Source organism: Amblyomma mixtum, chromosome 4 (genome assembly GCF_055824585.1).
Source record: "Amblyomma mixtum isolate Tamu chromosome 4, ASM5582458v1, whole genome shotgun sequence".
Lineage (NCBI taxonomy): Eukaryota > Metazoa > Arthropoda > Arachnida > Ixodida > Ixodidae > Amblyomma > Amblyomma mixtum.
The window spans coordinates 150,181,548-150,198,663 of NC_143015.1; the positions used below are offsets into that span (position 1 = coordinate 150,181,548).

At 47.8% G+C, this 17,116-nt stretch overlaps 2 protein-coding genes across 2 annotated transcripts in view; one reads left to right on the plus strand and one right to left on the minus strand.

Moving 5' to 3' along the window:
• The window catches only part of LOC149348747 (ATP-binding cassette sub-family C member 2-like), a 64,875-nt gene extending 61,786 nt beyond the window's left edge, over window positions 1-3,089 (plus strand). Inside the window, exon 26 of the mRNA XM_089588308.1 lies at window positions 2,939-3,089. Coding sequence (XP_089444434.1) covers window positions 2,939-3,089 — 151 coding nt within the window. The remainder of the gene's footprint in view (window positions 1-2,938) is intronic.
• A 6,446-nt stretch (window positions 3,090-9,535) lies between these two features.
• Window positions 9,536-17,116, minus strand: part of inc (BTB/POZ domain-containing protein inc) — a 32,552-nt gene continuing 24,971 nt past the window's right edge. Inside the window, exon 5 of the mRNA XM_089588309.1 lies at window positions 9,536-16,093. Coding sequence (XP_089444435.1) covers window positions 16,064-16,093 — 30 coding nt within the window. The 3' untranslated portion in view covers window positions 9,536-16,063. The remainder of the gene's footprint in view (window positions 16,094-17,116) is intronic.

Genomic DNA, 17,116 nt, shown 5'->3' on the forward strand with positions numbered 1-17,116 from the left:
GTGAAATAATTTGCGGGATAAGAAACAACACCAGGGCCCGTATTCTAAAGCTCTCCATTTTTCGTTGTGCATTTCGCGTCCATTCCGTCCTCTCTGAGTGGTCACTCACATATACCCGCGGCTTTCAAGCGTCTGTGGCAAGCGACCCGGCCGTTGGGTGGGTAGTGAGCAGACCTCACCATTGGCTGAAATTGGCTGCCATTTGCAGCCACTGGTGAGGTGCATCGCGACGCTCTGTCAACAGCAGGCTGCTGGACCTAACCGCTGGCTGCCATTGGCTGCGATGTGCAGCCAATGGTGAGGTACGGTCGCCGACGACCGGATAGCTTGCCACAGACGCTTGAAATGCGCGGGTATATCTGAGTGACCACTCAGAGAGGACGGAATGGGCGCGAAATGGACAATGGAAAGCTCATAGAATACGGCCCCGGGAAGCTAGGCAGCCTCCTGCTGGTGGTGGTGGTGGTGAAAACTTTTAATTGTTGAAATAGAGTTTGGGAGCCACAGAGTGGCCCCGCTACATGGTCGGCGTCCCTAGTCCGGGACACCGCATGACAATGCCCCGTCTCTCGCCCGTTTCACGAGAGCCCTTTGGGACTCAAGCGAGGAGCAGTTGAGGAGGGCAGTCTCCCATGCCTCTCTGGAAGGGGTAGGGGAAGGGGGGAGGTGGGGATTTTGAGTACATGCCCACACCATGTGGAAGATATCACAGGTCTCCCCACAGTGCGGGCACCGCCCATCCGTGTTTGGATCGTAATGCTTTAAGATTGCAGGACAGAGTAGAGTACCTGTCTGCAGGCGCCTTAAAGTTCGCTCCTCCGTCTTACTCAGCCCCTTTGCAGGGGCCGGGAAAAGACGGTGGATGTCGCTATAATGCGTTATAATTTCCCTGAATCGCAGCAGCGGCTGGTTAGTCTCTATATTATGTAGACGTAGCAGGGCCATCGCCCGCGGGATTTTACACGGCCGCGGTCATTCACCAGGAAATGCACGTTGATGGACTCTCTTTTCGAGCCCCGAATTCAATGCGAGCCGAGGAAGTAGCGATAGCGCTTGCTGACGCCCACGCCAATTCGAGAATCATCATTACGGACTCCCGAAAAGCATGTGATTATTACTTGGCAGGGGAGATCTCCCCCTTAGCTGCTTGTATTCTAAGACGGACTGCCACTGATCCAACACCCAAAAGAATAATTTGGGCTCCTGGCCACCAGGGCTTACGAGGTAATGAGGCCGCTGACGCGGCTGCCCGAGCGCTTATTCACCGGGCTCCTCATCCCTCCTGCTGAGCTAAGCAGTCAGCTAAGCAGTCTAGAGCCTGGTCGTGTTTAGCAGCCAAAGGCTTTCACATATGCACAGTCTTTGCTAAAAGTAACCAGGCTGCATGGTTTGCTTCTCATTCGTGTAGTAGAACCTTCACGGCTTCTCTAAAGATCAAAAAGTTCTTAGAAGTTAAGGATAGGGATTCTCCTTACCATACAGAGATTTAAAGCTTGTGGGCTGGCCTAATATACGTCTGAGAAGCAAACCGTGCAGCCTGGTTACTTTTGGCAAAGACTGTACCTGTATGCGGCTATCACCGTCCGTGAGCCATTCTGGAACTCATTGCGCCCTTTCCTGCATTGCATGTCGTGCTTATGCCTACTTTCAACAGAAAGATCGACAACAGTCTTTTAGTGCGCTAACACTCCAGTCAGCCATACAACCCAAGGGCGAAGTGGCAGCTGCCCCTTTACGGAGGCCCTCCAGCCAATGGCGTCGACCGGTTTTTCGTGACGCCGTGGTTAATCCGATTAAGTCGTGGTTATTCCACATTCACCTGCAATCCCTTGTGATTTCCCGCCAGCAGGTCTTAAGGGGATGGGTTAAGGGGGAGGGTCTCCTTGGCTGGAGGGTCTCCGCTGAGGGGCATCTGCCGCTTCGTTCTCGGTCTGTATCCGACTATAGATGCCTCGCTAGCAAAAAAAATGGCTGAGGCTTAACTTGGTTAAGCCTGGAGAATGCGAAGCATCATCGTGTCGCGTTATTTGGAGGCGCACAACCACAGCGACGGCGCGAGGTGGGCCCCCGTTTCTCCACTGTCGTGACGTCATCGTGTCACGTGGTGTGACGTCATGTATCACGTGATTTGGAGGCGCACAACCACAGCGACGGCGCGAGGTGGGCCCCCGTTTCTCCACTGTCGTGACGTCATCGTGTCACGTGGTGTGACGTCATGTATCACGTGATTTGGAGGCGCATAACCACGGTGAAGGGCTGAAGTGGTAGCTAAAGTAGTATGCTTCGCATAAAAAGCCGTCCTGCCTGCGGGTGATGCCTACACCTCTCAGTTGCCGTCTGCCGCGGTTGGCAGGTGGCAAAGTGGAGAGAGGAACATCCTCCTCTCCACTTTCAGAGGATAGGAAAATGCACGTGAGAGAGGGAAGATGAAAAGAGGGTGACACGCGAAGGGTTGCCGGTGGTAATGTGGAGAGAGGGACATCCCCCTTTCCTTTTCGTGTGCTAGTACTCGGTGGGCCACTAGCGCGAAAAAGCCGTTGTGTGTCCTGGTACCGCCTGTTTGTGTTCTGGTGAAGGAGGAAAATCCGGTTTCGCGCCAGCCGCAGACGCGTGGAAAGGAGAAAAGCCGTGAACGCCAGCTGCAGCATAGTGGAAAGGAGGCAAACCGGTTTCGCAGCAGCTGCAGTCAGGTGGAAAGGCAGAAACCGCGTCGCGCCAGCTGCCGCTTAACATTATCTGTAAAACCGACACAAGGAACTTGTACAAAGGGTCCATGCATATTGTGCCAGCGCACCTACCTCGCATTTAGTTTGACGAAGCAAATCGGGCTTTAGATTTTTCTAAATCTTCATGCATAGAACTTAATGTTCAATTTAGTTCTGCGCGCTAATACTGCCTATAAAATCAGTAACCTTTGTATATTTCTTTTTTTTTTCAGGATACTTGTCCTGGAAGAAGGCAAGGTCCGAGAGTTCGATTCCGTCTCCACACTGCTTTCTGACTCATCGTCAGCATTCTACGGCATGGCTGTGGAAGCCGGCATCTTCAGTGCCCTGCCCAACTCAAACCTCACAACCACTCATTTATGATACACAGCTTTCCCACTCCCTTCGCACGACATGAAACTATAAAATATTTCGTTCCGTGTTATACTCTGCTGGACTCTACTTGCACTCGCTTTGTATTTTCAACACAGCTTTTGGTTCAAGAGATATTGCACTAATGGTAAGCCACTAAATTAGGCTTTCATATTGCACATAAACCAAACGAAGCAACCTTCGTTCAAACAAATCGCAGTTCATACCTGCCTTTGTCTGTACTATCACAATGCCATGTGTCCACGCTACCTTTCCTCCGCTCGTGTTTACGAATCAGGCCAAAATTTCATTTGTTTGCTTTTCGAATCTCGGCGGTCATTATCAAATTCTTGGCTTTTTTGATAGCAGAAACCAGAGAGCGCAGGGCAAGCAAAACGTTACTCACCTTCCTTCAACACCACCTTTATTTCACTGTACATAGAATAAAAACACCTGAGAAACAATTTTTGTTATGTGCTTCTGCCCAAAGAGGAGCATGACTACAAGCAAGTACGCGGCCGCCGCGGTGGGGCTCGAACCCGAGTACTCGTCGGCCGCGTTTCGATGGAGGCGAAATGCAAAAGGCGCCCGTGTGCTGTGCAATGTTGGTGCACGTTAAAGATCGGGGGTCGAAATTATCGGCCTAGCAGAAAAGCTACAAGAATTGAAAGACGTCCGGCACACTGTGCGATGTCAGTGCACGTTAAAGAACCCCAGGTGGTCGAAATTTCCGGAGCCCTCCACTACGGCGTCTCTCATAGCCTTAGTCGCTTTGGGACGTTAAACCCCCTTAACCAAACCAAACAATATACGCCGACGATATAACCCTTTGGGTGCACAAAGGCAGCGACGGTCACATCGAAACGGCACTGCAACTAGCAATCGAGACAATAGAGGAATACCTACAGGGTACGGGTTTACGATGTTCGCCGAAAAAGCCGGAACTCCTACTCGACCGCCCCACGCAGAGGGGCAGACCACCCGGGAGTGGTCGGAATGCGGCAACGACAAAGCGCGAGTACGAAGAGATCAGACTACGTACGAGAAACGGAGCAACCATCCCTATAGTACACACAATTAGGGTCCTCGGCATGATAATCGAGGCCACGGCGTCAACGGCGAAACGATCACTAAATTAAAGCACAAGACAGCTAACGCCATGCGAATCCTCAAGAGGGTCACTAGCAGAAGAAACGGAATGAGGGAGGAGAGTCTCACACGACTCATACACTCTTTCGTCATTAGCCATATTGCGTACGTTGCGGCATTCCACAACTGGTACAAGGGAGAAGAAGCCAAGATCAATGTCCTCATTCGCAGGGTGTACAAGATAGCACTGGGTCTACCCGAGTTCACCAGCACGCATCGCTTGCTCCAGCTCGGACTTCACAACACGCTTAGCGAAATCGCCGAGGCGCAGCGCACTTCACAACTGGAAAGATTAACGGGAACGACAGCAGGCCGCCAGATCATGGAAAGTCTCGGCATCCGTTACCACGCACAACAAGGCCAGAAAGTCGCCATTCCGAACGCGATCAGACAAACGCTAAGAGTCGACCCGATTCCACGAAACGTCCACCCGGAACACAACCGGGGAAGAAGAGTGGCCAGGGCCAGAGCTCTCCTGCACAGCCACGGAGACGATACGGGGACAAGGTTCGTTGACGCCGCGGAATACGCAGAACGCTCGCGATTCGCGGTTGCGGTCGTCGATTCGTGTGGCAAAACGCGCATAACGTCAAGTGTAGCGTGCGAACGCGCAGAAGAGGCGGAGGAAGCGGCGGTGGCACTCGCCCTCACGGATCCGACGTGCACCGTGGTTCTCTGCGACTCGCGTCAGACGGTTAGAAACTTCGCCAAAGGATGGATCTCACAGAGAGCGGCCCAAGTCCTGAGGAACCGACAAGTCCAGCAGGAGGTAGAATTCCAAACCAGAATTCAATGGCTCCCGGCGCACATGAGAGAAGTATCGAGGACGTATCGCAACCGCAACGAGACGGCACACGCCAAGGCGCGCGAGCTCGCGAACCGCGCCGGCGACCGTCGTCCGTGGAATAGCACCAAAGACTGCTTGACCAGCTACAACGAAATTACCAAGGCCCTCTGCCTGGCCCGCCGAACCTTCCCTCCGCCCAGCGACAAGCTGGACAGGGCGCACGCGGTGGCCCTCAGACAACTGCAGACGCTCACGTACCCCAACCCGGAACTATACCACAGGCTTTACCCCGGTACATACCCGACAAATATATGCAAGGTCTGCCACGCCAATGTAGCCACTTTAACTCACATGCTCTGGGACTGTAACAAAAACCTTCACGGTGCTAATTCCGGAACCCTCCCGCCGCGGTTGGCCGCTGCCTTGCGCAGCCCCACCCTCGGGGACCAACTCTGGGCCATCCAGCAGGACCGCGAGGCGACGGCGAGGCAGCGCCTCGACGTCCCCACGTGGGAGACCTAAGGCCCCGTCGGCGAAAGCTCTGCAGGACTATGAATAAAGTTGTTACCAACCAACCTCCACTACGGCACCTCTTTCTCTCTTTCTTCTTTCACTCCCACTTTCCTCCCTTCCCTTACGGCGCGGTTCAGGTGTCCGTCGATATATGTGAGACAGATACTGCGCCATTTTCCTTTCCTAAAAAAACAATTTACCAGCAAGAGCGTCAGCCGATCGTCTCGATCTTCGCGTCGTAGTGTCGGCGCGTGATCAACACCTTCACTTGCTGGAGAACTGCTATTTGTGGGTGGTGGTGAAAACATTTATTAAACCATAGGGAGAGGTGTTGGGGGTCGTGACTTGAAGGGTCACGCCCTTACAACCACTAGGTGGGATGCCTAGTCAGGTACCCCATTGGCGTTTGCCGCAGCCCGGGCGCGCTGCGTTAAGGCCCTTTGGGCCTCGAGGGTGCAGCAACCGGACAGGGTCGCCTCCCAGTCCTCTCGGGTGGGGTTTGGGATAGGGGGTAGGGATGGGTTCTGCTGGCAGGCCCACACCATGTGGTAAGTGTCAGACACCTCCCCACAGTGCGAGCACCGCCCGTCGAATTGAGGATCAAAATGTTGCAGAGTTGCCGGGCACAACATCGTGCTATTTGTGACCCAGCCGCTCACCTCGATGCTTCTTCGATTACTTGTTCAGGAGCCTTCGTCGCCGACGCTTCCCACGTCCCAATAAACCATCATTCACTTCTATCGAAATAATACCGTCGCCATACTTGCCGACTACCTAGCAAAACAAAACCATGAGTCCACCAGGCTAAACATGTGTTTTCACATGCCCAGTCAGTTCAACTACGCTAAACCCCTATACCGCATTGTTTGCTTGACAACGACACGCAAAATGCCTTTCAATATGGCAAGGTTTGAGACAATAACACAATTATGTCTCAACTGATGGCGATACATCATTATCTCCGGCGCTGCCCTCATGAGCTCGCGAGCATGGAAGCTCACAGCTGGCGCTCGTAGATTTTTCTTACCTGCTTCGAAATTCTAAAACATGACGTCACCATATTACTCGCTGGATTGGTACGTGTGCGCACCTACAGGTAGAGAGAGCGAGTGCTTTGAATTCTGCGTGCGAAGAACTCATCGGATGCACGCAGATATGTCGAAAACACTATACTTTGGACTGTTGCGAACACACGAACTGTGAGGTTGCGCTCGTGCCAGGCGCACACGACCAGACGAGCACCACCTCGCTGGTGAGGTTTCTAGCATGTCCCCGCCTTGTTGCGCTGTTTTTTAGCGAAAGCTACACTAAACTGCAGCTGGGACGCATTTCGCCGTGAGCCTCCGAACGACCTTGAAACGACCTTGAGATAAGTCATGGCTAGAGTTGCGATGCACATATACCTAACCATGTGTGGTCCACTTAGCGAGTGGTCCACATAGCGTTTGTGTGTGTGGTCTCTCTTGTCCGTGTCTTTGCACTATAAACCCTTCTAGATCAAGATGGTCCACTTAGAGGGCATTTGACCTTCAGCCTTGTACTTTGACATTGAATTTTGGCCTTGTAAGTTGCCGGCAGAGGCAGTAAGAAAGCCACGTGGTAATCACGTTGTGTCACGTGATTCAATTCACAGTTGTGACGTCAGGTGTGGGGTGTATATAACCACAGCTGTGCGCTTGACTTAGACGCTATGGAGGAAGGAGAGTCCGCTCAGGAGCGCACGTATAGGGAACAACATCTCCGAACATTGCGGCAAGCCGCTTCTGACCATCCAGCAGACATCGCTCGCCGTGAGGGCTCGTCAGCGAAAAAATGACTCTGGCAAGGCTTAACGAGCTGCGGAGACTCCACAAGAACGAGAAGAGCGACTTGCCAAGAGACGGCGTAAAGAAGCGACAAAGACAAGCCACCGGCGACACATCGGTCTCTGCTACCTCTACCAGTGGCACTGAGTCGCCGATGGACATCGTTAGCTTCTGCTATGCGAAACTCGGTTCGCCAGAGTCGAACCGCTATAATTTGTTTTTCCATTAAAACTTGGCTATGAATTACCAATTAGCTCGATCAGTCACTCCTGCACGGTACCAACACCTACTCGTGGAACTAGAGAGATGATACGAGGTTGCCGCACGCTCTCCACAGTACAAGCATGCAGGTGCTCCGTGAGCATGGAGGAATTCCGTGAGTAACTTGCAGATAGACATTCACATTTTTCGCTCTGGTGCGTTTCCATCAGGCGAGGATGTTGTCGAAACGACTGCCGGAAACCGGTTCCGCCGCCACTTCCACAATGCTAGCGCGAGGTGCCCACTGCAGTCCAGTGAACAGTATGGCAGCGCCCAGGAAGCCCTTCTTGGAACGGTCCATAGAAAGGCAGATGCATCACAACAAAGGGTCACTGACGCAAACTCCGTCGCAATTTTGTTCTCAATGCATTTCGAAAACTTTGTTGGGCTTTAATGGCGTTTTCTCGACCGTAAAATACATGTATTTTTGAAGAAATGGGAGCTGTGACGCGGATAGCTATGTCCAGTACAACGGAAACTCCGTGATCGCCTGCGTGCTCTGGCCTCGATGATCCGCAAAATAAGTCATTGATGCGTGAAAACCGACGCGTGGTAGAAAAGCCCGTCTATTTTTTTTTTTGCCTTTTCTGGCTTATAAATGCGCGGCTTTCAGTAAAAGCCGGTTTAGAACACAACAATCAATCCATATAGGTCAACTTCAGTTTTCCGTCTGTGCCCCTTTAAAGGGAAACTCCGGCGTTTTATTTTTTTCCCCTCCACGGATTTTCCTGAAACTTTCAGGTTAAGTTCTTCGCAGTATTCTGGTCATTTGTGCCGAATTTCTCATCTGTGCGACACCGAGTTGCAGCACAAATGAATTTTATAATTCTCAATTTTTTGCCATCAATTGAGGCGATTACAACGGGCAACCTTGCGTGTGTGGCGTCACAGGTTGGCATGCTTGCCGATAATCGCTCTGCGTTTGGTGACGGACATGGACAAACTTTTGAGCTTGTTTTTTTTTTTTGTAACTTTAGACAAATAATGAGCCAGTCTGTCGTGACGTCACTGTTAGGCTGGAACCCAGTTTCGGTTTGTTTTATGCTGTTTTAAAATACTTCATTCAGCATTTTGAAAAACTTTATACCGGAGAGACAGCCCATGTAGCACCGGACATTAGAATAGTGTTATAAAAATGTTATGTAAGCTGGAGTAGCTAGATGTTGCATAGTAACTTTACATTAACATTAAAAGTTAACATATAACGTTATAAGTTACATAGGAAACGTTACTTTCACATTCTAAACGAACGTTGTTTTAATATAATCTTCTAAATTTTATTATAATGTTTGAGTTGCAACTATAAAACAACATTGCAAATATATTTCGAGCACGAATTTCCAGACATTTTCTCACTGTTCTTAGAGTAAAGATGTTTTTCAACTAACAGTACCTTGTAACCACATCTCTTAGATAGTACTCGCCGTAGATTACATGAAGAGCCCCATTATTTTGTCGCAAAACTTTAGTTACTGCCCATTCACAACTGTCACTCACGGGACATCCCGCAGTAGTGAGTATATAAGCTCGGCTCGGCGGCATGACATCCGTTTGGAGGTGAGTGAATACGAGTTGCTGTGCTGTAGTGTAGTGGAGAAGGTGTCGCCCTTGTTGTTGGTTCTTGCAAAGTGTTGTAAGTTATGTGCCGTCACCACTGGCAGGCCTGCATGCTTGTGCGCGGCTGCTTCACCATTTTCGAGAATGTTGCATTTATGTTGTTTACATGTTTCATGAATGTTTGGGGAAGGTTATTTGAACATTTATATGTAACATTGCAAAAACATTAGAAAAAAAGGACATTGAAATAACATTTGAGCGTAACAAAAATGTAACATTATCGCAATGTTTCGGTGCTACCTGGGAGGACTCAAAATGTTCAAAAAAACCACAGGAGTTGCCCTCTAAAACACAGTGTTTTGCTTTTGGCAATGAGAAGAGACATATACGATCAAAATGACTGGTTTATCCCCTCACTGTCAGTACAATCCAAGCTTCAAGTGCTGTGAGGCCCGAGAGGGAGAACGTTTTTCGATTCAAGAGACTGCACAAAGTGGCATATCTACGACGAACTCCGGTGGTCAGTTCTTGATGTGCGGCGTTGAGTCCTCCTGCAATCAGAACACCTCACAAAATCCTATGTGACACAGTGTCCTTTCGGCTCGTCTAGAAAAGCTACGCCACAACCGACAGCATAGGGAGGACACACACACTAGTCTTTTCAAACGCTGCATAGGTATCCCCTCACTTACAACCCCAGTCACAAAACAGTGAGGAACAGCAATGTGTGCGTATGTCTCAGGGATGTACACATGCTGCAGCATCCGTGCAGAGTGCACGAACCTCTGTGTCCAACCTCCGGTCAGCAATCTGTGATCGTGCAAAATGAGATGCCAACTCAGCAACAGTTGCTGAAACAGTGAATGAACTGCAAGGTGCCATAAATAACGCTTTCACTCAACTCAAGGCAGACTCCTTGTATTGCAGCTAACACAGAAAAACTCGGCGCGATAAAGCACATCTCGGGCAATCTGTCCAAATTTTTGCAGTGTACAAACATCGTGAGAACGACCAGTTCACTTCATGATAGCCTCACAATGCTCAGGCTTTGCTGCAGACAAGCTGTATTTCAAAACTCTAGCGAATGCAGCAATGTACAAAAACTGGGCCTGTTCATTCATGTGGATTCACTACTCTACACTGCTATGATGGGATGAGTAAAAGGATGACAGGAAGAGCAAGACTGAATGCATGGCAATGGCCAGCCCTTTTTAAGGGAACAAACTCGGCACCAGACTAGGGCCAATAAGAAGATAGCCGTTTCTGAACGAAGGCAAAGATTCCATATTCCCACGTGTCACACAATGCAGAAATTACTCAGGAAGGAGTGTTCAGTCAATGTCTGTCCTGTCATCCCATCACTTGCTCCATGTCTGTTAGCACGTGGAATCATCACTTCTCAGATATGGAATGCACAACACTGTACCTAGGCAACAGAGTTAATAGGACAAACAGTAACATGTAGTTGAAACGGATCTCTGAACAAGCAAAGCCAATGGCATAATCTCAGACACACATTGAAAAACACTTAGGGCAAACCAACAAAGGTTTCAAGGAGTCCAAACCAGTTCCAAAGGCAGTGAATAGGTGGTGGCAGTCACCACACAAAGGCTCTACCGACGCTGTCTTATAAACCACAGTTAACCATGCCACAAAGAATGAACAGAATACATTTTTCTACTTCTGCTTTTTATCAGCAGGCCTTAGAGGACATACCAACCACACAAACTTGCTCTCTGAGGAATGGTAAACAACACAAAGGATAATTTTTTTTCGTGTTGCTTGGCTTTCACAGTTGGAGGGACACATAAACCACACCTCCTCGCTGCCACGTACGGGGGCAAGTATAATGAAATCAGTGCATTCAAATTTAGCAAGACTGCACTTCTTGCTGATATACATCAAAGCACCAATTAAATTATCTGAATTCCACTGCAAAGCTACTCCTAATCAATGCGCTTCCTGTCGCGACCCTTGGTTCACAAGAGTGCAGCAACGAGACTCTGACAGAGACACGTCACTGCAACGGCTGCAGTTTGAACACACAGCCGAAACACGTTGAAAGGAAACAGCGTGCCAAGAGCTCTACAACCCGTAGACAAGTGACGTGGCTATAACTTAGTGCTAGATTTCTGCAGTTCAAAAGATGTGAAGTTGAAGGGCGAGAGCGTGGGGCACTCTCAAGAGTAAGTCCCATCATCGTGCTGTTTCTCGTCCAGACTGCATACAGCTTCCTTTCACAAATGAGGCTAACAGGTGCCTTAGTTAATGTGATGTTTCAGAAATGCAAAGCAAACATGGTCAGAGCGCGCGCTGACAGTCATGTGACACGGACCTCCCAGGTGTGTGGATATGGGCACAAAGTGTCAAACAACATCCTGGACAGCCCAGTGACTCCTTAAAGGGTCACAATCTAGGAATGTCACAAAGGTTCGAAGATCAAAGCCCACTGTTCTTCAGCGCTTCACTAGTTTTCAGCAAAAAAAGGAACAAAAGAGTTACACGAAACGAAGCTATCATGCCTGACACAGACTGCAGCAAATACCGATGAGTCATGGACATTTGAAATAATTACTTCTAGTAAAAGTAGTTTGCATTTTTCTGGTTCAGACTGCCAGAACCATAAGTAATAGTCCCTGAAATGCAGGAGAATTGGAAACAATCTGTGTTCCACCTAATGACTCATCTCCCTGACAGTGCAAGATATCAAATGCACATAAGATTTTGCAAACTCCAGAATACAGGGCAGCAGCTGTGGAGGCTATTTAATAAATACATTTGCCAAAGGTGCCGCCTTCACCCCCGAGGCAAACTTACTCAGATATAAGCCCCGGTTTTTTCTAAATTGGGAAGTGGAAAAGATGAGGTTACCGATCACAAATGATCACTGATAGCCGAGCAAGGCTATGAAACCCAGGATTTAAATTTTATTCTGTCCAAATATTCTCTTCATACTTTTTTGCAACCACCTGTTTTCTCACAAAAAATGAGAATTTCATGCTTTTCATCTAGATTCTTTCAAGTGCTGTGTTCTAACAGACAGACAATATCAGGAGATCGTTTTTTTTTTCCCTCCGAGTGAATGTGTGCAGGCCACGCAAATCCAGCAGACAGCACACTTCGATAACACTTGCCCATTCTGCTTGAAACCACAATCCCCAGATTCTCCTCCAAATTTCCCACCTTCTGTGTCAATCACAGTTTTGACATCCAAAGCTGTGCTTCACTGCGACCTGATAAGTCTGCTAAAAAAAAAACCCTTTAATGTCCACTACATGAGAATCTTACGTGTTTTATTCTGGCTTTTTTTCACTTTGCCAAAACTTCTCATTTAGGAGTGACTCCACTTATAATTTTCATCAAATCAGAACTGGGGAACCAAGCAAAGGAATGCACGCATTGAAAAACAGTCAAATCAGCTTTACAACTTGACATACGTTCAGTTGGTGGGAAATGTAGGAAAAGCACGGACAGAAATCTCAATAAGCACAGTGTCAGTGAGTGCACAAAGTACACTGCAGTAATTACAGCACACCCCGTACATGGCTAACTGGCTGTCTGGTGTTAAGTCGTGTCTGTTCAGGACACCCAAAGGAAAGGTGCTGTCTTACAAAGAGTTCTACAGCACATACAGGAAGGGAGATGCCACAACTCAACTGTGATCTGCAAAAACCACCCTCGCCATATTTTTATGTCCTCACATGGAATGGGCAACAGCAAAATGTGTCATGTTGTTCAGCTAAACAACCGCTACTTTGCTATTTCTTCTCAAAACAGTTTAAAGCAAAGACAGAATCATCCACTCTGTGACAAGCACAGCAAAATGAACTAGTATAAATGCAAGCAAATAACAAGAATGGATGCCAGCCTTGGCAAGTGGGAAAGAATTAGCATTGTGTTGGTGACCACAAACTACACTAACCAATCAGTTTCCCAACTGAGTCTCACTTGCAACATGACACACTATCAATTTCAGTGACCACGCAAGAAACAAGAAGAAATGCAGCAGTTTGCAGACACTCTGAAGATGATGCGCTGTGAAGCTGAACAAAGAAAGAAAGACCAACGGGGGTGGGAAATAGCTTACCTTAACAAACTGACTACGCGTCTGCGCTGGCAGTTCTTTGGGCAAAGTGCACGTCGTCTCTCCAGCAGCGAAACTACGCTAGCAGGTCCTATGAATAGCAGTTCTTCTGTCCCGCAGACAGTGATGCGAGTCTCTGTATGTTACGGTACCAAGCAGTACAAATGCCAGTCTATGACTTATCGGTGGTAATCATGCTTACTTAGGTGGCTAGACAACCACAGACACATCAGGCAGGTCTAAGAAATCAAAACTAAGGCAAGCCACACCTAGTGGAACAACTTGCAAACTCTGCCGCCAATCAAAATGGATGACGGGATCTGGCCCATCAAAGATGCTGAGAAAGCTACACTGTCAACAACATTCCTGCCACAGCCACTCAATGCAACACCGAAAACAATTACACAAACATGGCCGGACAATGGTGAAGGAACGATGCACATGACATTAAGTAACCACTATGATCACTCGCATACAATGTAGTAAATGTGCTCGCTACAAAAACATTCTCAGTGTGAAAACAGGCCTTGACAGCACACAGTGACAGCAGCAGTAGTGCTTCCAGAAACGTGCACAAGAGGGCTTCCCATGCCGCGTATACCGAGAGGCGTAGAAAAACGGAGAACGCGCACGCACTCTACAAACTGTGGGCCCAGGCACGCGGCTGGTGATCGGTTGGTGATCGGTGGAATGCACGTCACCCAAGTCAAGCCAAAGGTCACCCAGCTAGTCAGGAGACAGGGGAAAAAAAACGACAGGAGCTCGAGGCTGCTGCAAGCGTAGACTTTTACAACGTCCATCCTTGACGTCCTGAACGTATCCTTGAAATTCACCACACTTTACGGAAAACTGACAAAGTATGGAGTGTAGCTGTAGCAAGGCGATGCTTCTGTCATGCAGAGCAGTGTCTGCAATGCAACACCATAAACAGGGTTTGACTTCTCACAAAAACACTCGTTCCATCACGGACTGACCTGTCTAAGCAGTGTTCATAGCCAACGTTTTCCAGCTAGTACAGAAACACGTAATGCACCATCAATGTCTCTACACTGTAGTTGCGTTGGGATAGATTCCTTATGGGGATTCTCACTGCACTGAAAATCAGGTAATAAGACAAAAGTTATGCTTGCCAACTCTTTTCAAAAATCAATGGTCACAAAATCTCAAAGTGAATCACAAAAGCACGGTGGCTGCCCCTTTAAAACTCTCCACCTCCAGACTACTCTCTGCATATTCATCGACACTTTCTGCTTGAAAATAACAGCCATAATAACATGTATAACGAGAAAATTCCACAAAAAACTTGCTTTCAGTTCAAAGCACACTAAAAAAATTTCAGGACAGAGCATGAACTACTAACATAATAATTTCTATCCACTAGTGGCATAGTAGCGGTAAGCACTACAGTGGCAAACACTGTATGCAGCAATATTGCATCTTTGTTAATATCACTAACAGGGTTTCCACAGTTTCGAGAAAAAAAAAAATACAGAAAAGGCTACAGACTGTCCCCACATTTGCTTGAATGCATCATCAAAAGAAACTCAAGAAAATGACGGTAAGACGGCAACGCAAGAAATTACCACCAGACTGCAAACAAAAGAAGACGTAGTACAACAACTATGCTGACGTAAGCTTCAGTGAACATCACACATTGATATTTCATCCACACCACTGTGCTCAACCCAATGCCAGGCTTGTCTCAAGCAAGCGAGTAGCAAGAGCAAGTGCAACAAATGCAACGCCTGGTACTAACCTTAATTGCTACACTTCAATGAACAGCACTTGCATGCACAAAGCATATGACAGGTGTAAGCCAAAAAGACACTGTTACACTGGCAAATAAAAAAGCCAATACTAGTTTATTTATATGATGTAAGCCCGGCCTGTCATAGACTCTGCACGGCATCAGCTTACATCCTAGAAAAAAACCTGTATCCCATTCTTTCTGCTGATGTAACAGATGCAAGCATTGCATACTGAACACCTAACAACATTCAAAAGCAGGCTAGACAGTGTGTGACATTTGAAGCTTGATGAGCAAGCACAATGCCGAACGCTAAGGACACGGACACAGGGACGAAAACAAACTACTTTTGTGCAGTCAACGTTCCTGTGCCCACATCCTTCACATTTAAAAGTGCTCAAGACCTTCAAGCTTCGAAAATGCATTAAGCAAAGATGTTTCTTTTCTCCTCTTCCAGCTTTTTCAATAGCCACACGCCTGTCGCTTGCTCTAGAAAAGCCTGGCATGCTCTCTCCTTATCACGGCACTGAACTCAAAACAACACAAAACGCAGTTCCCCACACAACAGCCATTTCACACGGTGCCTTAGAAACGCATCGGTCACTGACAGTGGTTCACCTGTTGTCCCAGGCACGGCGTGCCAGTCGCGTGGTCTTTAAGTACAAGCTCTCTGGCAGCGAACGTTGAATGGCCCGGTGAGGAGGAGGAGGGGGGAACAGGGGTAGTCCGTAGAGTGCCGCGCATGCTTAAGTCCGCACGGGGGGGGGAGTAGTAGTATTAACGCCAAAGCCGATGAGAAAAACTCGTCTGCGCGCAGGGGTGAGGGTGGCGGTGAGTCTTCGTACAAAACAGGTCACGGAAAGACCCTTCGCGGCATGTCCCGAGGTGTGACGACGGCCGCAGTGGCATGGACGTCGTCGTGACGTTGTTATCTTGCAGACCGACCACGCTGCTCTCCAGTGCATGAACAGCGGCGTGGCAAAGGCCGGGAACTGTGTGCCAAACGGTGCCAGAACACAGTTTCGCCGCAGGGGTGAAAAAGAAGGGAGCGCCCGTTGCTGCTCCTCCTTCTTGCAGGGTGCTTCACATGCGGGCAGCCTTCTGCTGAATGAGCTGCAATGAAAGGAATTTCATTTCATTTTTCATTTCATTTATTTTACCCTCAAGGGTAAAATAATTGCCGATTCAGACAAGTTCTTCCACTCAAAATAAAGCTGCTACTTTATAATGCTATTTTCAATCCTCACCTAAACTATTGTAATCTTGTATGGGGAACTACATCACTAACGAACATCAACAAACTCCTTCTTTTACAAAAAAGAGCTCTCCGTCACAAAGCAGATGTTCCTTCCATACGACGCTCACACAAGTGACCTGTTCCCCTTACTTGGTGTTGTTCCTGTGACACATATGTACGAGCTGAATGCCCTATTAAAATACAAATATTCCCTGAAATTTAATCGGATGCCTTTTCTACGATTATGCAATTTAACAAAACCACCCGAGGTGCCGTACAATATAAGAACAAGAGAAGTATGGTTGGTGCCGTTTTCCCGCACGAATCATGGTCACAACAGACTACAATACATTATGCCTACTTTACTTAACAACTATCATAATTCAAACACGGACATCCACACACTATCGAAACAACACCTTAAGTGTTTGTTCACTCACAATTTAGGGAGGTAACGTCAATGTTTTGAAATCTTGTTTTATTATTGCAGCCTTTTGTGCACGTATTTATAATGGTGGCTGCATTACACTGTGTGTGGTAAAACTGTGGTCTGTGCTTCTATGCCTGCAAATGTAGCAGGAAATGTTTTTAGTCCTGTATAGCCATATATCAATTTCGCCGTTAGATGTTCTTCAGTGTGCAAAATATTGGTGATTAAGTATTAGTATTCGTCTTACTGAATCCATGTCTATCAGTTACATTGAACCAGTATTATTACTTTTTACTAATATGCAGCATTTTGTGTTTGGAATTACTATGTATATTATGTATTTTGTGTTTACTATATATTTTGTGTTTACAGTTTCTATGTATACTGCATGCTCTTATCTTCGTACAATTTTAATCGCAGCTTTGTATTATTTCTGCTGTTATCCGTTGCCAAGAGAAAACAAGGGGTA